General features: G+C 41.6%; 1 protein-coding gene across 2 annotated transcripts in view; it reads right to left on the bottom strand.

Moving 5' to 3' along the window:
- Positions 1-24,360, bottom strand: part of ABCA1 (ATP binding cassette subfamily A member 1) — a 176,342-nt gene that overhangs the window by 30,071 nt on the left and 121,911 nt on the right. For both annotated transcript variants that reach the window (XM_069240375.1, XM_069240383.1), the window contains exons 28-41: positions 22,768-22,916; positions 21,387-21,511; positions 14,947-15,045; positions 11,571-11,760; positions 10,451-10,545; positions 9,436-9,468; positions 8,364-8,469; positions 7,908-7,982; positions 6,246-6,415; positions 4,735-4,912; positions 4,208-4,323; positions 3,961-4,105; positions 1,583-1,706; positions 764-893 (exon numbers count right to left, since the gene is read on the bottom strand). In XM_069240375.1, the coding sequence (XP_069096476.1) occupies positions 764-893; positions 1,583-1,706; positions 3,961-4,105; positions 4,208-4,323; positions 4,735-4,912; positions 6,246-6,415; positions 7,908-7,982; positions 8,364-8,469; positions 9,436-9,468; positions 10,451-10,545; positions 11,571-11,760; positions 14,947-15,045; positions 21,387-21,511; positions 22,768-22,916 (1,735 nt within the window). The remainder of the gene's footprint in view (positions 1-763; positions 894-1,582; positions 1,707-3,960; positions 4,106-4,207; positions 4,324-4,734; positions 4,913-6,245; positions 6,416-7,907; positions 7,983-8,363; positions 8,470-9,435; positions 9,469-10,450; positions 10,546-11,570; positions 11,761-14,946; positions 15,046-21,386; positions 21,512-22,767; positions 22,917-24,360) is intronic.

Genomic DNA, 24,360 nt, shown 5'->3' with positions numbered 1-24,360 from the left:
TGAAAAGAAAATGGACCAAAAGCAACCTTACTGTAACTATTTGTATGGATGAATTAACAAACTTCCATGCAAGGAACTACATCCAACACAGGCAGGTAAAGGAGTACTGGTCCAGTGAATAGTTAGGGTCAAGGCCAGAGAAAGAGTGTTGTGAAAGTGCTTTGAGATGGTAAGCAGGGCAACAGATTAGAGGGATGAAGAGAAATTGGGTATAGAGAGAGGAATCACAGCTGGTGAAGAGGGGTGACAACCCTCAGCTGGGGAACTTGATTAGAGGGCTGGAGGAACAGCCGACTGCTTCCTGTTATCAGAGTGTGAGAGAGACAGAGAACTGTGACATCAAGCTTGAGGAGAGATGAGGCGCACATACTACACAAAGTGAAGCTGGGTGGACAGTGTACCATTTGGTAAGAGAATGGGGAGATTGAAACAGGGCCACACAAGTTTGTCCCCTGCACCAGAACTGCAGGAGTATAGTGCAACAGTAATGGCCAGGCAGAAGAGGAAACCGGTCAAAAGGATGTCCCAAGTTTTTCCCTGAGTTGTAAAGTTCAGAATGTGATATTGAGTGAAACCGGTTAAGTTGAACCTACTACATTCAACCAGTTTCAGGTAAGACTGACAAAAGAAAGCAACACCTCCTCCTACTTTAGAATCGATGCACAGACAAAGTATAATTAAGAACTTCTCACCAAGAGAGAGCTCATAATTTATGGAAATAACAAACAATTGGGAGCTCTGCCAGGACCATTCATCAGCTTACCTTGGTTTTATGAAGAATCTATACTGGATCAAAATTGTGATGCCAAAGAAAACCACACCCTCCACGGCCATCGCAAAAAGGTTCCTTCCAACCAAATCCCAGGACAATGGGGAGACAAATCGGTTTTCACCTATTGCAAGAACAAGGTATTTGATTAGGAAAATAAGGAAAATAAATAAGAAGAAAAGATTAAGTGAGAAAACCCCTTTTAGATTGTCCTGTCTTCGGCTTATATGCAACTATCTTTCAAAGAAATTAATAAGCAGCTGGGGGCGAGGTGCTTTGCATACATTGGCCAGATATCAAGAAACAGTAAAAAGAAACCAAGTGGCAGGAAGATGAACTCTTCTACTTTGGGCCCTCACCCTGCCAACAAGCAGAAACACTGCTGATTCCTATGCACCAACACACCTAATGCAAATCCACCACAGAGAACCAGTAACACAAGTAAACCTAGTGATCTGTCTTTCACACATTACTGGAAGGAGAGAGAATGAAGTATCTGAAATCTTTATCTTTGCGAGTAGCCAGTGGATTGGGTTGCTGGGTTTAACGTTGGGAGATCTAAGAGTAAGATATGTTTTTTTATCTTTACTGGATATATAGTTTGAACTTTGATTTAATAATTCCCAGCAGGGGCAAATAAGCCTTGTGTGTCACTTACTGATTCCAAATTCATGCAGCTAAAAGGAAGTCATTGCTGAGACTTGAAGCTGCTGGGGATATTTAAGGTGCTGGCACCACTCTATAGCAAATATGCATACCATAACAAATATTGTTTTAAGTGTTACACATGCATGTTTAACGAACATCACTCACCGAAGCGCTCCAAAGCATCTGCCATTGCTTGATTTTTCACCATATCAATCAGTCCCCTTCCCAGGCAGAAGTGGGGGAAGATAAGGAGCACCGACTTCAGAATTTCATTAATGTTGTTCAGTTTCTGTGAACAAGAGTGGAGAATGGTCCTTATTTAGCACCCATTTTTCCAAACTCTGGGGCATCCTTATACTGTGCTGAATTTGCGTAATTTTTTTTACACAAATTCGGCACAAACTGAACTCCATATGTATAGTCTGACGTTAGACATGTCTGGCGTCAAAATATTGGAGTTTGCACCATTTTTTGGATGCGTGAACCTTGCTTGGGCCAATGAGATGCAAGGTAGACGTTCCCATCCAAAAATTGGTGCTAACCCCACAGGGCCATATTTATCCCCCCATGCAAAAATGAGCCACGGGTGGGAGGCAGGGCTAAACAATGGTTCTAAGCTTGCTTAGCACCATTATGTAACACCTGGGTCAGACCAGGCGTTAGGGGACCTGTGGACCAATTTCCATGGTCAAACACCATGGAATGGGTCCATAAGTGCCCACCCCAAGCCACAGGAACACCCCAGCCCCACCAGAGGGACACCAGAGGATGGGGGATCCCATCTCAGGTAAGTAGGGTAAGATTTTTTTGTTTTTATTTTAAAGTGCCATTGGGGGCCCTAACAAGGAGTCTCTGCATGGCACTGGGTGCAATGGCCATGCCCAGGGGACACTGGTCCCCTGTGCTGGCCATTGGGGTGGGGGCACGACTCCTGTCTTTTATGAGACAGGAGTCATGTTATGGATGGTTGTGCATCAGGAAATGACGCTAGGCTAGTTGGAGGCATTTTTTTGCCTCTAACCAGCCTAGCATAATTTTTTGATGCTCAGCCTCCATCTCCTCTCCCGCCACCGTCACCCGGCTAGCGTCATTTTAGTTCATGCTAGCGCAAGCTTAGCACCGGCTTACACCATTCCATTAATATGGCACCCGGCTCGCACTAAGGAATGGCGCAATCCGGCGCTAAACTTTTTGGTGCAAAACTGCATTAACGCAGTTTTGTACCAAAAAGTTTAAATATGGGCCTCCATTTCCTCATCACGTTACATATTTCTTGAAGCCTTCAGGGGGGCGTGCAGCAGGCATCCGCTAACAATACTGGTAATCAGACAGGAATTTTACTGAAGCAGTTTGTAAGCAGTAGACCTTAACACTACATTTAAGGAAGAAAGAGGGGATGATCTGGAATGTTGTTATTTTTGGCACACAAGCACAGAGACTGTGAGGTCGCCAGGGGTCGTAGCTGTGACTCTGGCTTGCCCTCTGCCGCCCCTGGCACTGCCTTTGCGACCCCTGACCTCATAGGTCGCGAATTAAGTAGCAGGAACACAGTGGCAGCTCGTCCTTAGTTGGGGCTCCACTCTTTGTTTCCTGTCAATTTTGTATTACACTAACAGTGAATAGTAACATATTATTCACTATCAGTGTAATAGAAATGGGGTACAGTTAGCTGGAATATTCCCTTCCATGGCAACTGATGTAAGTAAAAATGCTTTTAAATGTATGTTGTGTGCATGCTTGTGGGCGAGAGTGTGTTTATGTGAGAGAGTGTGTGTAAGTGTGAAGTTGTATGTGTGTGTAAGAACTTGTATGTGAGTAAAAGTGGAAGTCAAAGGGTGCATGATGTCACTTCCGATACCCCTGGCATTTTGGGGAATTGACGTCCATGCCAACATGCACTGGCACAGAACCTAATACTATGCTGCAACTGATAGGTCTGCAGGGGCACAACTTACGTAATTCATCCCATTGTCACTTGCCTAAGGTCTCTCAAATATAGTTTCTGAATTAATTTCCAAGCCTCCACCACGTCATCGTTGTTATTATTGGATTCTTACTTTTTCTGTACTAGGTGTGTACCTATACCTAACATACGTGCTGTAACAACTCTGGGTATTTCAGAAATGACAATTCCATATTCACTGTGCTACAATGTATTCCTGGCAAGCAAAAATGAAAAATGTGTTCTTCCCTACCTACTGCACCTATTTCTAAAACAATTATAAATTCTCCTCTCAAAACGGCACACCACCTTCTCAGGTATTCAAATGCAAAGCCCAACCAGCACTGTCCCACACCTTAGTTGCAGAAAAAGAGAAAGAAACTGTACAATAAGGAAAATCATCAAGGTGTGTGTCAAGAAGGCACTCAGAGGCTTGTTTACTGAGGCCAAATCTGCCCAGAAAGATAACTCCCCAACCATTGCCCTCAATTACCACTCTCTAGATGAAAATGGGTATCCTTTAACAAAATATTTTGCCAATATACTGTTTTGGTTTGGTGATGGCAAGCAACATAACCGTGTAGCAAGCTTGCACACTTACATTGTTCGTAAACAGTTCGAGGACGAAAGTGGACACGCTGCCATTGATCCCAATGAAAAGATTGACACTCGTCAGAACCACGTAGGCAGTGCTGGGGATCTTAAACACAAAGGATGCTGGGTACATGAGAGGCGTTATAGACCATCTGCAGGAAAAAATCGATGTTGTAATGTGCTAAGCATATTTTATTTTAGTATTTCGGACTTTGATGTCAACCTTAGCGCCGCACTGACATGCCTTGCCTTACCCGTAAAGCAGGAGAAGCAGAGCCAGAGCCGGAAGATTAGATGAGGACACATATGAATCTTGCTGGAAGCAGATGAAAATGATGATGACCAACGTGGCAGGAACTATGTAGTTGCACTGAAATGACAAAAAGGGGTCATATAAATGCAGAAAGAACTCTGATAAAGAAACCTTACAAAGTTGGTTTTGCGAGTGTGATGCTCAAGAGTGAAATGCCCTATTCCATATATGCATTAGATCTTATAGTTCACCTTAGACTGGAAGATGGCAGGCCTGATGTTCATATTCAGAGAGTTGTGTGATTGTGGGCAATGTTGAAAGTCCAGATGTGTCAACATTTTCTCTGGGGCGTCAGTGAAAGGTGAAATGAAGACACAAGACCTTAAGCTATCTTTTGTTTTGCAATTTATATCCTGTTGTGATCACTCCTCAACTGAGTGCCCTGGAAACCTATTCCTGAATCCAGCTATCTGTTGTCTCTCTTATAACAGTGTGACTGAACTATTTCTCGACCTTGTGACCTCTTACCATGTCCCACACAAAGTTGGACAGCCAGTAGATCACAGGCTTCACCCCACTGATGACCTGCATGTGCTTCGCCTTGCTGACACGCTCCTGGATCAAGAAGACCACAAAGCTGGCTGGGACACAGGACATGGCGAAGATCACGCATATAGACACAAGCACGTCCACGGAAGTGGTCATCCTGCAGCACATGAAGAGAAACAAACAACAGTTTCAATCACATTTTATATATATTGTTATGTATGCAAAATCTGTCTTTTGGTGACAATGCTTGCATTAAGTTTTTTGCTGATGGTCCCACACAGCGCTAGTTAAAAAAAACTCAGTCGAGCCAATGAGTAAGTAAATCATCTCCTTTCAAATCTTTTGCATGCAAATGTGTTTTGGAAATCCTGATTGACCAACTGAATTTGAGGGCAATTGATGAGTATGTTTAAATTAACAGCATGTTTTCTGTTTAAGGCATGAGCGGTACCTAATATACTTCTCTAAACTACCTATTAATGCTATACATATTAAAAGATGTGCCATGGTAGTTCTAGAGACCTGTAACTGAAAAGCCTGTTTGGTGCCAATCACAGCTAATTGAAGAAAGCAGGGGCTAACTGATGTTTTTCGGGAAACAGTCATGAATGCTGGTTCCAAATGTCTGGCACTTTCCACCTATTAGTGTTAAAATGAATAAAGAGATTTTAAAAAACTAATTCTAGTTCCAGAGGCTTTAAGGCTGAAGGAACTAAGAAACCACCTTCGAGATGGCAAGAGCCGAATACATTTTTGATGATGACAAGAGTGGTATGTCAACCATTATGTATATGTTAATTTGGATAACAATGCAGATCTCTATATTGTTACAGTTTTAAGAAAGAGTTATGTGAATCTCAGTTAAAATTGGTAAGGACTCTGTTCTAAAGACTTTAATTGTGTACAGTTTAAATTTTTCATAATGTTTTTGAGGAAGAACTACAGAGACAATTTAATAGCATTCTTCTAGACCACCTTGCGTTTGTTTGTGGTCCTTGCAGCAGTGCATTGTAAGGGAAGATCCCATTGTGATGTGACGGTGATAGAGTACCCTAACAGTGAAATATGGCATAACAATGGGGGATGCCACTGTGCAAGTGGCAACACAAAAGTTATTAATTATACGTTATGAAAAACGCAAAGACTTGGCAAAATACAAATACATACTTACAGATACAGAAAAAGTGCCACCCTCCTATACTCTGGAAAAACATCTGAATTACAGTTCACTAAACAAAGCATGATATGACACAAATTAGTGTTATAGAACACACTACTGCCTATGTAGGCCAATAAAGCCTTATTTGCACCTTCTGGATAGTCCACAGCACAAAGAAATGTATAAACAATATTTATATAAGAAATTAAAAACAAAATAATGTAGTTGTGTCACGGCTCAATTGTTTTAAAATGTGTTTTTCAGTAAGTATATCTACTCATGAATATTATAAGATGTACAAACAATTTTCTTCCTCCAATTTGAAACGTACAGTGCCACTTGGGAGAGCTGCTCTTTGGTGAGGTTCAGAGGGTGGTTGAAGGCTGTGATTCCATATGTGCTGGGATCCTCTCCCTCGCGGACATTGGCTCGCAGAATGGCGTTGTTCATCACATTTAGGAATGAGCCGATAGCATGCCAGCCCTTGTTATTGAACCACACCTGCATGAGAGAAATCAGCGTCACTTCACCACCAGCAAAGTTCTGACAATTCATCCACTGAAATGGCCTGTCTGCACTGAGAGGCAAGAAGGTTCACCAATATGACCACAGAATGTGAGACCTTTACATCCAGTCTTATGTGATACCGGGCTTAATTTAACAATATATCATCTCTACTAGTTCAAGATTCATAGCCAGCTTCTAGTTGGTCACTAAATAGCAGAATCCAAACACAAATGATTAATTCTAGAGATTAAATATTATTACCCAAACATGTCTTTAAGGCCCTGATTTATACTTTTTCGTGCAAAGCTGCACTAACTGAGTTTTGCACCAAAAGGTTTAGCACCGGCTTGCACTATTTCTGAGCACCAGCCGAGCACCATATTTATGGAATGGTGCAAGCTGGTGCAAAGGGTAGGCTAACGTAAGAAAAATGATGTTAGCCGAATGGGGCTGGCGGTATGGAAGAACGGGGTTTTGCTCCAAAAATGGCATTAGGCAGGTTAGAGTGAAAAAAATGACTCTAACCAGTCTAGCGTCATTTTCTGACACAAAAGCACATGACTCCTGCCTTAGAAAAGACAGGAGCCATGCCCACCACCCTAATAGTCAGCAGACAGGACCAGGATGCCCTGCGCATGGCCACTGCACCGAGTGCCATGGAGGGGGTCCAACTTCAGGGCCCCCAAAGGCACTTAAAAAAAAATACTTACCTGCACTTACCTATACTTACCTGGGATGGGGTCCCCCTGGTGTGGGTGAGGGTATCCCTGGGGCCTGGGGAGGTCACCTGTGGGCTTATTCCATGGTGTTCCACCATGGAAATAGGCTCACAGGTCCCCTAACGCCTTCCCTGACCCAAGCGTTAAATTGCTTTGCACCATTATTTGACCCCCTCCTCCCTCCGTGCATGATTTTAGCGCGGGGATAAATATGGCACTAAGGTCATAGAGTCATTTTTTGCACGGCAAAGCCTACTGTGCATCTCATTGACGCAAAGTAGGTTTCCACGTCCAAAAAATGACTTTAACTCCTAAACGGATCTAGCACCAAAGTATAAATATGGAGTTAGTTTTGCATTGAATTTTCATTAAAAAAATGACGTAAATCCAGCGCAAAATAAGTATAAATATACCCCTAAGTGCATTAAAGTAGGCCTTGATGTGACCATGAATAGTAATTCTAGAATTATTCCCCAGAGTCTCTTAAAATGTTTTCCAGTGAAAGATTTATAATCCAAAACCTCTTAATGGGAATCTATCTACTCCCCTTCCCTCCCATCCCCCCACCCACACACACACACAAGCCCCGTTTTTGTTATACATGAACAGTATTTACATTGAAAATGTGATAAAGAGGAATAAAGTCTGATGTTTTGTTTGTGGTGTTTTATAAGTGCCATTATCAATGAAAACAAGACCTTCAAGGATTTGGAAACCAGCTATTGACTGGGAACTGTATGGTCAGCTTCAGAAATGGCGCCACTTACCTTAACATTGTCTTTAGTGTCCAGGGCTTTCATGAAGGATGCTAGGCTGTCAAGAAACCGATTTGCTGCCCCTCCCTGTGAACAGAATACTCAGTCTTAGTATAAATGTATCCCACTCCACCAAGAAAGGCATGCATCTTCTCACAGCCCGATTTCTTGAATGCCTTCAACATCCTGCCACTTTACTATAAATGTTTTTGAAAACAAGCTACAATATTCTAGAATATAAACATCAATCTTGCCCAGGAAGGCATTACAAGTGTAGGCAACTATGTGAAAGGAAGACTAATTTCATTAGAGAAGTTTCTGGAACATTTTATTAGGAACAGGGCCTACAGGAATAGAATTTGTAGACTTGTGTGAAGCACAATTCATTTTGTGTTATCAATTTTTTTTTGTTGGAAAGTTTGATGAATATAGATAGCAAATCTCAGATTCTTTCTGAAGCTGTGTTACCTGAGCAAGCTCGAAAATTATTTTCACTTGGTTAATAGACTTGTTGACTTCATCACCAGGCGGCAGTGCCTGCGAGCTGCTGGCACCTAAAGAGAATCCACCGTACCTAAGTATAAGACAAAAATTCACATATGTGAAATGCTGCGGGCATCGTCCTTGTGAGAGAATAGATCTTTCTCCAAACATCCAGGAACTAACCAGAAATCATTCAGCATCAGTGATTCCAGGCACACTGTGTATGAGCTCTGTCCCAAGATCCGCACACAGACATATTCACACATGAGCCCCTAGCTTGATCAACTATTGCGTTCAACTAACAGTATTTATCTCTGACCCTCCTCTCTTTCGCACCCTCATACAAGGACAGCTTTTTGTCTTTCTCTCTTGAGTCTTCGCTATTTTCATCCTTGTTCCTTGTATTCTTTTTCTGTTTTTACGATTCTGCCCTCAATTGTTAGTATTATTCTCCTTTTAGTGCAAACTAATTGTGGTGATGTCTCCTTTTACCCCATGCAAAGTATGAAACACTTTTGTTCACCACAGAGCTTTTAATTACTATGAGGCTAATCATCATTAGCCTATTTACTAGGAAGTTCTTTCATGTAGATCTTTCCTTTTCCCTTTCTTATACCATCGAACACATCACTATCACCATTTCATACAAACGTGAAGACTCTATTAACTATTTCCAACCCAATCCTCTCAAACTCACTCCTTTTTCACTTCAGCACCTGAAGAACGTCAATAATTTTTTTAACCTCAGATCCGCTGCCATTTAATATACTATCCTATATATACACCCTCTGTTTTTCCTTGTTTCTAGTTAGTAGCATGTGATTCTTTTGATGCTAGTCCTGGATTTTCTATGTATTGCAGAGATCTCTCTTGGTTTGTGAACTTTAAGGAGAACTGATACCCCTAGCGTAGGAGTAATGCTACATAAAACTAATAAATAAATACATACATATCATTACTTTTCTCCTAAAAAGTAATCTGCTTCATTTTGCACAGTGATTTAGTACTCTAAAATGCTATTGACAAAATTGTAACACAAATAAGTACTAGTACTTACCTAAATTCGTTCACCCAGATTTTATTTTTCAAACTGCAAAGGGGAGAGGAGAGCACAATAATGAACGTTAAACCTCTAGATTGATATAGCGTGCGTCAAGTTGAACATTATCATTTTGTACACAATACATAAATGTAGGTAGGCCATGAGCTGGTTAAGAATCAAGGATTGGATCATATGTTTTCATCTTCCACATTAAACAGATATCTGACGATTGAAGCACGGACCGAACCAACCAGGAAAAGTGTATGAGGCTTTCTCAGCACAAGAACCCACATTCCCTCTTCTACAAACAATTCTACTTTTATTTATTCACAGGTCTGTTGAACAGTGTTTCTGAAACACCATCTAAGACTTTGGAGCACTGGATTTTACCTAATACTCCCCACTTCATTGCAACACAAAAATACGATTTCCTTTTGCAAATAAAAATGTTTCTGAAATGTTTCTCATTTTGTCCTCTTGGGCGATTAGCTGTTTATCAAGAACACAGATGCCTCTAATAAAAATTACACACTTCTTATGAAAGTCTGTGTTAGACAAACCTGGGGCATAATTTATTAAAATAAAAAATAAGAGCAGGAGCCCAAAATGTTATTTCAGGAGCCCGCCTCTGGCACTGCCAAAGGTGAGGGTTGCTGATATCAAGTAGCTTAGTCTTAGCTCCACCACATGCCTTTTTCATCCACCACCGTACACTTCTTGTCTCTGTATCTCACTTTAAACAACTTTATTATGTTGCAACAAACGCCTCGGAGGCACTAGGACACCAACGTCTTCAATCAAGTACAATACATTTCAAAATAATACAGATGGGACGTCACACTTCCAATAATATCACCCTGTCATTCCCACAGGTCAACATTTGTTATTGTTTTCACCTTCCTTCTTTCTCACTTTGATGACTTACTCTATAGCTCATAAAGTCTCATAATGTTAAATACAACCCAGCCCCAGTAAGTGAGTGCTGGTGCACTGCCTGCAGCCATCAGCACAAATTGATTACTTGACAAACCTCTTCCCGATGATCTGCGCATAGGTCTTCACAAGATAGTCCGATATGTTTCTTCCTGTCAGGTTCTGAAGAATGTCTGAGGTACGCTGCCTCCTCTGTTGCAATTTTAAGGAAAGAAACATGGTGTTAGTGATAATTTCAGCCATGAACAACCAGGTATGGAAAGTGTATGTACACAGACACACTCTTTGCTGCCTTCAGTACCATAAATGTAACCATTCTAGCATTTAAAGTCATCTTCAAAGAAATATCTGGTGAATTATGTCTTAGTAGAGTGCCTACACCTTAGGCCAGTGGTTCCCAACCTGTGGTCCAGGGAACCCTGGGGGTCCACGAAGCCTCCTCAGGGGGTCCGCGACTGCTTAGAAAATTCAATAATATTAACAAATTAGTTCCCCAGCTTTCAGTAATGACTCAATTGGGGGTCTCCAGATTCTAATAAAGATTCACTGGGGCCCCTGGGCTCCAGTAATGATAAAGTGAGTGTCCACAGAAGTCAAAAGGTTGGGAACCACTGCCTTAGGCCAAAAGGTAATAGACCGAAGCTAAAACATTACTCATCTATGCAAGGCTTCTACCTACATGCTGCTGCAATGTGAACCAGCGGCGAACACTGCAGCAACGCACACTGCAGCAATAAAATACTGCAAAGCTGCACCGCAATTTTAACAGACAAGGCAGAATTTAGTAAGCGCTAGACCTGAAAGTCGAGATCTTCTTGATAACTTCTATTATGATGTCACTGTAATGCATCCTAAATGGAATAGTTCGAAGCTTGCAGCTAAATAATGTGCTTTTATGAAAACAAATGGATCACTATGGAAATATAGACATTTTATGTGGCAGATAATAGTACAGTGGTGTTTAATGATGTTGACACGCAGAAAACTATGAATGGCATCCAAAATAAAACGTCCCCTAGTAGGTGATGCTTTGTAGCATTTTGTTCCTGCAGTGTGTGGAACAGCACAGTTATGTGTGTCCCTTTAAATAAAATTCACAAACAAAAATCCTAATGCCTACAGTCCACAATAAAACCATCTCATTGTTAAATGTCTGTCTCAGCCCAAAGTTGTGTATGTAGAGAAAGATCTCAAATTTGGACATAGACCCTCTGTACCTGGGGAGGAGGCAGCCCGCCAGCCCCTGCAGGACAGACTGGGAGCATCTTCTTGATCTTATCGTTACTGCACTCGCAGGAGGGCGAAGGATTCTCCATGGTCCAGTTTCCATGCAGGAAGATATCCAGTAGGTCATCAGGGATAGGCTCTGTTGTCCACTCGTCTTCACTATATGAACACGGATTTCCACTATAAAAAGGTAGGCATCAAGTCAATGTATTGCGACTGCCGTTACAACCAATATGTCCTATGCTCACCACTTTAAGCTCACCACTAATCCATTTGTATGGACACATGTTAGGTTGTGCATTAAAACAGACTCCTGAGCACTGTGGAAATTGTGATGAACTCACAATTCCTTTTTTGTTCGTAGAGTACAAGAGAAAATGTTTCAGTCATATCTCATAATTACTTATCTAGAAGACAGGAATACATTTAGGGTTGGAATGTCTAAAATATAAATTTTAAGATATAACCGTGGTGTACCTAACTAATAAATCAGATGTCAGAAGTCTAATGGGCAAAAAACTGTGCTTTCATTGTGAGCAAAGCCCTAAAGGTTTGTATAGTAAAAATTAGAAAACATGATGTGCAGCTGGAGTAGCGCGTATTCGTCCTAAATCTGCAGTACTACATATTCAAAGTTGTATACATGTGAATGAGCATTTTGCCAATGGCAGAATGTTAACCCATGCTTTAAACATGAAATTAATGAGAATCGTATTCACCCTGGTTTGAATCCGTCTATGGGCCTTAGAAGAGCTAAGTAAAACTAAGCCACCATTTAGGTGGTGTTAAAAGTTTTAGGAAAAGAAAAATAGATAGGTAGCATGACAAGAAAGCCATGATGACATATAAAGGCCATATAAAGGCCTCACTGCTTTATTTAGGATCTGCAATGCTGCAAATATGAATTGTACTGTTCTGCATGGCTCTCAGGAAGCCCCACTAACATGAATGCCAGATTCTGAGGGCCATATTTATACTTTTTGACGCACAACTGCGCCAACGCAGTTGTGCGTCAAAAATTTTACCGCTGGCTAACGCCATTCCAACGCGCCATGCGGGCGCCTTATTTATGAAATGACGTTAGCCGGCCCTGCGGACTGGTCTGAGTCAAAAAAAATTACTCACACCAGGCAGCGCCGTTGTATGGGAAAATGGGGGGTTGAGCGTCAAAAAATGGTGCAAGTCAGGTCTGAGGCAAAAATCAGGCCTCAAACCGGACTTGTGGCATTTCTTTTTTGACGCACAACCCCCATTGACATGACTCCTGTCTTAAGAAAAACAGGAGTCATGTGCCCTTGCCCAATGACCATGCCCAGGGGACTTCTGTACCCTGGGCATGGTCATTGGGCATAGTGGCATGTAGGTGGGCCCAAATCAGGTCCCCCCCTATGACAATTAAAAAAAACGGAAAAAAATACTTACCCCAACTTACCTCAACTTCCCTGGGATGGGTCCCTCCATCCTTGGGTGTCCTCCTGGGGTGCTGCGAGGGTGGCAGAGGGTGACCCTGGGGGCAGGGGAGGGCACCTCTGACTCCTTCCGAGCCACAGGTCCCTTAATGCCTGCCCTGACCCAGGTGTTAAAAAACGGCGCACAACAGGCTGTGTGCCGGTTTTTAAGGCCCACCCCCTCCTGTGTGTCAAAATGACGCCTGAGTATAAATAAGGCGCACAGGCCTTAAAGTAATTTTTGGGAAGGGAACGCCTACCTTGCATATCATTAACGCAAGGCAGGTTCCTGCTTCCAAAAAAATGACGCTCATGGTGGAATTTTGACGTCTGCGGGGTCGGGTGTCAAAGTTTAAATATGGGGCAAGGTTTGCGCCGGATGTGCGTCAAATTTTTAGACACACATTCGGCGCAAACAGAGTATAAATATGCCCTTAAGTCTGGTAAGTCACTGCTATGATGTTACAACAAAACCTATCGCTCACTGTTGTTACGTCATAAAGGAATTCCAGGCTGCACAAGCAGCGCTGGAAAAGGAGAGCACACTAGATGTGAGAGGGAAGGCAGACGTGGCGGTAGGGTGTTTTCTATGGTTCCCCCATTGCTCCCCTGTCCCTTTTTAGAACTTGAAAGTAGGAGCAGGTAATTTGCGATGGCCATATGTAACATTAACTTATAGGTTGGTTACAACTTTCACCTCGGGGTTCTGAGTGTTATCACAGATAACTTGAAATTCACTTTCAGTGTCCAGGTGATGTCGCTTAGAACCCCTCTGTGAAAAACATGCTCGTAATTCACTGTTACACAAATATAATATATTTTGTATATGGCTTCCACAGGAAAGCTCCGTCATAAATAGCCGATTCCGATTTTGGTTATTCAATACAATGACGTACCAAAAATGGGAAAGTTTCCCATATTTGATACGTAATGAAGCAATTCTGGCCACTCTGAAAGCCTGTCAGTTGCAGCGCTGGGGAGAAGCGTGTGCGTCTCTGGAAAGGATTAATTGCTTCCCATGTATAATTTCAATATTAGTAAATTATGAGAATATTTTAAAATCCAACTTTATTGTCAAGAGATTTGGCGGTGAGAAGGTGGATCTTAAAAATGTCCACAACGGGGTAGGGATTACCATCAGGACTTCAGTCCGTCATCACACACAAAATCAAATAGTTCGTTCTCATCACAGCATTGTCCATATCTGGTAATTTTGCCAAGGTGACTTTAAAGTCGCTCTAGGCTCATTGAGACACACCCCCATCCCGCTAATTCTTTGATGCCAGTTAGTGGTGCAGCCAATGTATGTTCTTTACCTTGAACACAGCTCAAGAGCAGTGGCCCCTTGCAAACAGGACACAGCGGAAGCAGGCCATACCGCCTGTTTGCCCAAAAATAGTTAGACTGCACACGTCAAAGAAGAGTCCTCAGAAAGCAATACATTTTTCTCTTATTTTGTCATGCACACTGTGCACAATATTGTGTTTTTTCTCAAAAACACTTTTACTAAGAGCAACAAATCTGCCATTTTGCTTCTAATGACTAGCTGTGGAAGGTGCCAACAAGTCCCCGTGTAAGACTACAAACGTCTTACATTTGGCATCAGCAGCATGTTTCCAACCAGTTAGCTACTGTACTTTAAGTCTACCGTCTTCAAACCACCTTCCTCTCAACAGGTACGTATGCAGGATAAACGAATGATGCTGTCATTATGGTTCCGAACTTTGTGGTCAAATATAGCCTCATGCTGAGGGATATGGCCAGTTTGGTAGCTTTGTGTTGGCTTCTTTGGATTTACAAACTAGGCCTACAATTAGACTTAGATTCGAAAATGTTACCACAAAAAAACTAAAAAAAAAGAAAAAAAAAGAAATAAGCATTTGCAAATAGTATCTGATATGCTAAATGCAGCACTTACGGAACAGAGTAGCCTTTCATGCAGGGTGTGCCAAAGCCAGGTTTATCCATCAGGGCGCTCAGGAGCTTTTGCGTACTGGCATCATTTGGGGCATCATTGCTGAAGGGAATACATAAACAGAGGCCAGGTCAGGACATAGAAGTGTGTGCCAGGGTGATGGACCCTGAAGATGTTTGTGAAACCTAGGCCTTATATTCACAAAAATGACAGAGGATGCCCAGCTCTGAAGAAACTAAAGATGCTGGTTACAGACAAGGACTGCAAACCTTTCAGTTTTGGTTATCACCGGACTGCTAATAATAGGTTTACACCCCAGAATTATACTGAAAAGAATGCAAAGAACAATGGAATCTTTACGTCCCAAGACCCCCTTAATCTTCCATAGTACACAACACTAGAACATAATGTATGGCTATACTGGTAAATCATGACTGTAACATAATCTAAATGAGTGCTAATAAAATGCCCCAAAATTCGAATTATTTCATATTTTAATGTTGTATAAACAGTATAATTTCCTGTCAATGTTCAGCAAAAAAATTAAAGAAATGATGTGGTACACTGTAATAAAGTGAATTCACACCAGATGAAGATATGTGGTAGGAGGTATTTATTACAGCCTCAACCAACAGCCAGCATATCAACTGTCATCCAGAGAACCCTCATCACAGAACCTCAGAACAAGCTGGTTCCATGCCCAGTGTTCTGGCATGGAGCCATGTTACATCATTACACTTCTTCCTCTTTACATTAGAACAGAAGTAACATGAGAACAAAAAACACATTTGAACAGAAAGAAAAAAAAAAACAGGTAGAAAGAACTACACAAAATCACGCAAATGTAAAGGAAACCTGCGTGTTCTGACACTCCTACGAGTATTATCAGACCTTAAATCAATGTCAGAGGGAAAACGATAAGAAGTATCATCTCTCCTGTCGGCCACACCACACCCCCCAAAATGTGCTACACGACTATGATTCCAGATGCGACCATCATCCGTCTTGACAGCATTTTTAAACAGCTTAATGATAGTTTTTGGAGAGGTATATTTTGACCAATTTTGACACCCAACAGGAGCTTTGACCTTTACTTTATCTCCAACCTCAAAATTTGTAACTTTCGCATTATTCCTTTTATCAACTTAAATCTTCCTTTTGCTTTGCAGAGACACTTCTTTGTCTCTCCAATCCCCAATACCATTGTTTTTCAAACCCTTCCCAGCAACCATCCAGCCAGGACACAAACAAGTATTTGGAGACATTCCCCTGAGCAGTTCAAAAGGAGTCTTCCCCGTTGATGCATGAGGAGTGTACCTGTAAGCTGTTATACGACCCTGCAGTTCTTCTCTCCAATCTAAACAGTTTACCTTTGCTAATTGTATACTCTCTTTTAAAGTCCTGTTGAATCTCTCCAAAGCACCATTCGCCTCTGGATGATATAACGCAATTTTTTTATGTACAATTCCACATCTTACAAAATACTCCTCCATCTGAGCAGAACAGAACTGCGGACCATTGTCAGAAAGAATAGAGTTAGGAAAACTCTCGCGTTTGAACACAGATTCTAAAAAACTGATCACAGATTGAGAAGTGATCTCTCTCACCAAACTCACCTCCACCCATCGTGAATACAAATCCAGCAACACCAACAGGTAAGGAGTCTGATGTTCTCTATGCAATGGCCCCACAATATCGATAGCTAATTCATCCCATGGACTTTTTGGTAAACTTCTACAAACCATAGGTGAACATCTTGGTTTGAGCACCTTATCACTAGCTTGACAAGGTGTACACTCCCTAACAGTACGTTCCACCATTAAATCTAATCCAGGCCACCAGAAATCCTGACGGATGCACTCTTTGGTTTTAGAAATGCCCATATGCCCTTCATGAGCCATGTTCACGATGACTTCTCTCAAATTCAATGGGGGAATCATTCTTGTGCCCCTCATTAGAACACCATCAACAACGGCTAACTCATTCGCAACTAACGACCAAGGTTTAACCAGACTTCGAGACTTATGCTGTTCCAAAAGAGACATCACAGAACACAATTCACTATCCTTTTGCAACTCATCCCTCCATTCATCTTCCTTTACAGCCCCCAGCGTAACATCACAAACTCTTATGCCACACTCAGCATCACATTGATCATTTTCATCCTGAGATTTATCATTCTCTACCACCTCCACCAATCTCGAAGGACAGTCTGCCGTTACATTTGTCTTTCCCGGAATGTATTCAAACATGAAGTTATACTCCTGTAAGGAAATGACCCATCTCCTGATCCTCGAGGAAATTGAGTCCAAACCCTTCTTCTCAAAAATTTCTTTCAAGGGTTTATGATCAGACCTGACTACGAAAGAAGATCCCCACACAAATTTTCTGAACTTGTTTATGGCCCAGAAAATTGCCAACGCTTCCTTCTCTATAACAGAATACCCTATCTCTGCCCCTTTCAAGCATCTTGAAGCACAAGCTATTAGCACCTCTTGGCCCATCCTGATCTGAAAAAGAAGAGCACCCAGCCCCTTTATACTCGCATCAGTAACAATGAAAGTGGGATTCCCAGGTACAAAAGCTTGTAAGCTTGGTGCATTCCTGAGATCATTTTTTACTTGTTTAAATTCTGTACCACACTCTTCCGTCCAAACAAACTCTGCATTCTTACACATCAACTTCCTTAGATTTACTGTCTTATCTGCAAACTTTCGTATAAATTTGTTATAAAATTCTGCCATACCTAAGAATGAAGAAACCTCATCTTTTGTACACGGTTCTTTTAACATTTCGATAGTGTCCACCAAATCCTTTTTAGGACTCACCCGCTGCCGTGAAATATGATGACCCAAATAATCCAGTTCAGTGACTCCAAATTTACATTTGCTTCGCCTAAGTGATAACCCAGCATCAAGCATCCTTTTAAGCACAGCATGCACCCTCTCATCATGTTCTCTCACGTCTCTCCCACATATTAATACATCGTCCTGGTAGCACTTTACGCCTGAAATGCCTTTAAAAAGATCTTCCATAATCCTCTGAAATACTGAGGCCGCAGAAACCAGCCCAAACGGCATACGCAAACACTTGAAGGCCCCCATTGGCGTAACAAAAGCCGTTAGTTCTTGACACTCTTTACTCAACGGAACCTGATGGTATGCTGATGCCATATCCAGAGTGGTAAAATAACAAGCACCATCCAACGATGATACTAATTCCTCAATATTGGGAAGTGGGAACTTGTCAACCACCACTTCTTTATTTAAGGCACGAAGATCCACACATAGACGGATTTCATTATTTGGTTTACGTGCCACAACAATGGGAGCTAACCACTCCGTTGCCTCTACAGGCTGTATAACACCAGTGGACAACAATTTATCTATCTCTTTTTGTACAGCGTCTTGGACACAAATGGGAATGCGTCTAACTTTTGCTACAACTGGTACTGCGCCCTGTTTCAACTTAATATGGTGATTGTACCCCTTTAAACACCCCAAGGTGTCACTGAACAATTCACCAAAAGCTCTCACAAACTTGTTTTCGTCACCCTCAATAGATTGTACCTGAACAGATGGATGTGCATTAGGATTGAGAATGACACCCAAACGTGCTTGATGACTCCAGCTCAACAAATTATCACCCCTCTCAGCAACATAAATCCTAGCATCAGTGAACCTACCATTGTACTCAATGCAGTCATCAAAATAACCTAATAACTTAATTGGCAACCCACCATAACCCGTAGGTTTAATATTAGGTTTGAACAGTTTCTTCCTTCCTTGAAAATTCTTCATAAAAAAATCCTTTGAGAGAAACGTGATGTGAGAGCACGAATCAAATTTCATTTTGACTCTAACATCCCCCACCAAAACCCATTCAGAGGGATGTTCCACCTCACTCTCACTAACTTGAAAACTGACTTCCTTTATTTCTGATCTAAAATCTCTCCTATTCCTCATCCTACAATTTTTTCCAAAATGTCCTCTTTTCCCGCAAACATTACAAGTAATCCTATTAGCAGGACACTCACTTGCATTAGCCATGTGTCCAAATCTTCCACATCTGTAGCAATTTCCTTGAAAAGGTGTTGCAAACCTCCTATTCCTCTGTGTCTTTTCTGCGCTATTTTCTATTACAACACCTTTCTCACGGACACCCTCATACTTTTTTTTCTTCGCATCTTTTTGTATGACTTGACACTCCACTTCTTGTGCTTTTACACTGACCTTGTCTTCTTTATATGCTTTACTTAGTTCTCCAACACACTTTAACATATGCTCTACCCTTTTTGCAATACTACCAACCTCATCCAACGGTGGCTCGTCCTTTAGCCAGAGTTCTTCCCTCACTTTATCACTGCAACACCTCAGCACAAACTGATCTCTAATCCTTTCTTCTACCAACGCCCCAAATTTACAACTTGAAGCCAACTTCCGTAAAGCCGTAATATATTCTTCAACACTCTCCTCTTTCCCTTGCTCCCGCAAACCAAAATGGTACCTTTCCATAATAGTACTAATCTTTGGCAAGTAATGTAAATCTAGTTGTCTTGCACATATTTCATATTCATTCAACCCCCTCTGATCAGCTTGCGACAATGGAGGTAAATTTTCCAACACCTCCTGTCCTTCACCCCCTAAACAATGTAACAAAAGTGCCTGCTTCCTTTCACCACTCAAATTCGTACCACACACCCTGGCATAATTCTCAAAAATCTTTTTCCATTTCTTCCACTTAATAACCGGTTCTCCTGGATCTGACAAGAAAAACGGCGGCGCCGTAACATTCTGCATACTCGCAAGAGGTGTAAAACACTTCTTCCCCACAATATATTCCAAACCCTACTAGTTGCTAAAAGTACTTAAAGTCCAAAAGGTGTGCCAGTCACCATATGTCCCAGCACGATGCCGCTATATCAAACACGGGTCTTCAGGTGTGTTTGTCACCGCAGAGACAACCTTTTCAGTTCAATTCATTTTACAACGCCCAATACTTGTATTCCACAAGTGCAATAAAGTTTCCAAAGAATTGTATATTCCCGTGACCACAAACCAATATAGTGATCCTTATCCAGTCTCCGTCTAAGTTTCAACTTCCAAAAGACCGTCGATGTTCTTCTTCGATGTCCTCCAACAATTGCGCTGTAAAAAAAAATTTAAAAAAAAAAAAAAAAAAAAAAAAATCCTTCTTCCTCATCTAAGATGGCCGCCACGAAACATTTAGTCTGTTTTCTTCAGGCAGTTGGGCTTGCTTTTTCTTTGAGCAATCTCGGATCGTTTTCCTCACTCAAAATGGCCGCAACCAAACATCCAGTCTATTTTCTTTAGTCAATCTGGCTTGTTTTTCTCCTTTCACCACACTCAAGATGGCCGCCAACAATTCCCACAGCTTACAGTCCTTTTTCAATTGCTCGCTGACCTTCTGACGTCGTGAAGCATACAGAGACCACTTTGATCCTTAGTAAATGCTCAAACAGCTTTCCACAAAGCCCCTACAACCGCAATTTCACACTTTTCTCCGCTAGAACATGCTGCAAGACGCTCTATCCTCTCCCAGCACGTCTCTGTAAGTTATCTCCGTTTTTCTCTTAAATAATCCAAGCTCTTCCTTCTTTGTTGTTGTTGAGGCTGTCCCTTCCTCTGGGTTCCTTTCTCCGCCCCCTCGTCGCCAGTGTAATAAAGTGAATCCACACCAGATGAAGATATGTGGTAGGAGGTATTTATTACAGCCTCAACCAACAGCCAGCATATCAACTGTCATCCAGAGAACCCTCATCAGAAGAACCTCAGAACAAGCTGGTTCCATGCCCAGTGTTCTGGCATGGAGCCATGTTACATCATTACATACACAATGTGTTCAATTAATGTTTTCTAACACTGGTCCATCTCCCCATTTGTCTCTGTATGAAGAGGGGCCATCTGACTGAGGCATAGCACACACTGATTAGCAAACCGACATGGATGTTCTTTAAGATCATAAATATAATGTGAGCATGTGACTCCAAAGTAATAAGAAGCAACCTCAGCTCCAGGCGGTCTACTACAGTGCACTAAATTCAGGGACTCCATAGATGATGTCTAAATGGCTTTAAAGACATGTCAGCAAATAGCCAAAAATTAAATATTCATAATAACCCTTGTGTGCCAAACAAGTTTGCATACCACACCACAAAATGTGGAAAGGCCACTTGCCTGCGGCATTTGAGCTGTCTAGTCTACTTCGAAGAAAGGGTTAACATAGTTCCGAAATTGCTGCAATGTTACAAGTTACATTAAAAATCAGTGGTAGGCATGAGGTTGCTGCTGTCTTGGATTGACTTGTGGTGCAGTACCGCATCAAGCCATGAAAAACCACTCACTCTTCTCAGGTGTCTGATTTGTTAACGATTATTATTCCCAGCCTATAACACGAAGCCATTTACAATGGTTGGCACCTACCTAATAAAGGTGTACTGCTCTTCATACATCCAAGGCTGAAGTTCCAGGGTGGGATATTTACCGAAGGGAGGTACGATCAAACTGAACATTAGAGCAATGAGCACGAATATAGCAGGCAACACAATCTGCAGATACAGGGAAAATAGGAAAAAAGATCAAACAGGTTTTAATTTCAATGTCCGGGTATATGTTACACCATTTAGTGTTTCTTCAAATCAATCCTGGACCACAGATAGAATGAGCACTGAATACAAAAGCTTAGTCTGCTAGACTTCAAGTTGCAGGCATTTCTCTTTTTGTGATAATGGAGTCAGCACTGTTAACATATGCAGGCCTCTGTATTTACCAAAGAGCACTTGAGATTTGAACTGTCTAAACCAGAGCTTCCAAAACAACCTTTTTAAAACCACAATCCACGTTTTAGAACCACGCCCCTTTGTAGCCCACCTACTTTAATGGGCATGAGGTGGGAGATTTTTTTATGTAACTAATGCATCATGTGGTAGTGCAATGTCATTTAGAGACACCACATTTCCCATTGAAATTGCTGCAGGATTTCCACAGACATTCAGGTTTACTGATACAACTAAATGATAATTTGTGGGAACTGGATTTCTGTGAATATTCATTGTGTGCATCTAAGTAGTGTCTTGATTTGTTTCAATCCTATTAAAATCTATGTTTCCATTACACCTTAGAATTAAAATAAAATATGCTTCATTTTTGCTTTCTTAACTGTTGAATGTTGAGATTTCACTTGAAGGTATTTACAGTGTCTGTTGTGTACAAAAACCGCCACACCACAGCCTTCCCTTTCACACTCCTGTATCCCCCTAGACAGCAGGTCACATAATTCACTTTACTTTTCTTTCCTGGACAGCGAAGTAAGACACCAATCCCCATGTTAAAAAAAAATAAGCAGCAATGTGTCACAAGACACAGCCTGTCATTTGGCCTGTCTTTGAAGAGACGCAAATGTGATAAGACAAATATAGAATTTAAAGGCATATTTATTTACAGCTTGAACTTTCACAATCCACCAATAATCGGCATGTGGCCCCTCAGTTACGGAAGCATTTGTCCAAACAATTTGGAGGAATCTGTATCAATAGTTTTGCCTCCACCATGAGGAGTGAGAAAATGTATACCAGGCCAAAAATACTGACTGTTCTTGTAAATACTTTTCAGCTAGTGCAATCCTGATTTTTGGTGCTTTCTCTAGTGGAAGGGGAATATTTCAAACCGCAACATACGAGTTATCTACCCACCTTACGCAGCTCAGGCCTGCCTTCTAAAGAGAGTAAAGTGCATTGCAAAGAGAAGGCTGCATCGTTGTCATATTGCGCCAATCACCTCTATGCATAAAAGACCTTTGTCTCACCTGAGCAAAAAATCCCTTGCGGCTTCGACGTGCATACAGGAACCGCTTCCAAAGCAGTGCGACAAACTGCTGACGAATGAGTTTCCAACCCTTCACCTGGCTTGAGCCTTTGCCATTGACACCACTGAGGAAATCTGTTTCCCTGGATTCTGCAGAGGGAAGACGGTCACTTTATAAGCATATAACTCTAGTGCAATTTGTGCTTTTGTTCTTGCCCAGGTTGTGTCAGTGCAAGAAATGAAAATGTCACTTACCCATTACCCAGTGTACATCTGTTCGTGGCATCAGTCGCTGAGATTCACATGGTCTGCATAGCTCGCCATCTGGTGTTGGGTCGGAGTGTTACAAGTTGTTTTTCTTCGAAGAAGTGTTTTCGAGTCCCTGGACCGAGTGACTCCTCCTTCTGTGCTCATTGCGCATAGGCGTCGACTCCATCTTCGATTGTTTTCCCCGCAGAGGGTGAGGTAGGAGTTGTACTATAGTAATAGTGCCCGCGCAATGAAATGTGTAAGTATGTACCTATTAAAAGTTTAAATAATATATATACAAAATTGAAGGTAACTTCTGAACTGCTACAGGCTTCCGGGGAGGTGGGTGGGCCCATGTGAATCTCAGCGACTGATGCCACGAACAGATGTACACTGGGTAAGTGACATTTTCAGTTCGATGGCATCTGTCGCTGTAGATACACATGGTCTGCATAGACTAGTAAGCAGTTATTTCCCCATAAGCGGTGGTTTAGCCTGCAGGAGTAGAAGTTGTCTGAAATAGAGTTCTTAATACAGCTTGACCTACTGCAGCTTGTTGTGCGGATAGCACATCTATACAGTAGTGTTTGGTGAATGTGTGAGGCGTAGACCATGTGGCTGCCTTACATATTTCATGCATTGGGATGTTTCCTAAAAAGGCCATTGAAGCACCTTTTTTCCTTGTTGAATGTGCCCTGGGAGTAATGGGCAGTTGTCTTTTTGCTTTAAGGTAGCAGATTTGGATGCATTTAACAATCCATCTGGCTATACCTTGTTTTGATATTGGGTTACCTGCATGAGGTTTTTGGAATGCAATAAATAGCTGTTTAGTCTTTCTGATGTTCTTTGTTCTGTCAATGTAGTACATTAATGCTCTTTTGACATCTAATGTATGTAGTGCTCTTTCAGCCACAGAATCTGGCTGTGGGAAAAAAACTGGTAGTTCTACCGTTTGATTTAGATGGAACGGTGAAATAACTTTTGGTAAAAATTTTGGATTAGGTCGTAGGACGACCTTATTTTTATGTATTTGTATAAAAGGTTCCTGTGTTGTGAACGCTTGAATTTCACTTACTCTTCTCAGAGATGTAATGGCGATGAGAAAGGCAACTTTCCAGGTTAGGAATTGTATTCCGCAAGAGTGCTTGGGTTCGAAAGGTGGGCCCATGAGTCTTGTTAGGACCACGTTTAGGTTCCATGAAGGAACAGGTGGTGTTCTTGGTGGTATAATTCTTTTAAGACCTTCTATGAATGCTTTGATGACTGGTATCCTATACAAGGAAGTTGAATAGGTAGTCTGCAGGTATGCAGATATTGCTGCAAGGTGTATTTTAAAAGAAGAGAA

This window comes from Pleurodeles waltl, chromosome 1_2, assembly GCF_031143425.1.
Source record: "Pleurodeles waltl isolate 20211129_DDA chromosome 1_2, aPleWal1.hap1.20221129, whole genome shotgun sequence".
In the NCBI taxonomy this organism is placed as follows: domain Eukaryota; kingdom Metazoa; phylum Chordata; class Amphibia; order Caudata; family Salamandridae; genus Pleurodeles; species Pleurodeles waltl.
This window is presented reverse-complemented; position numbering and strand designations above follow the sequence as displayed.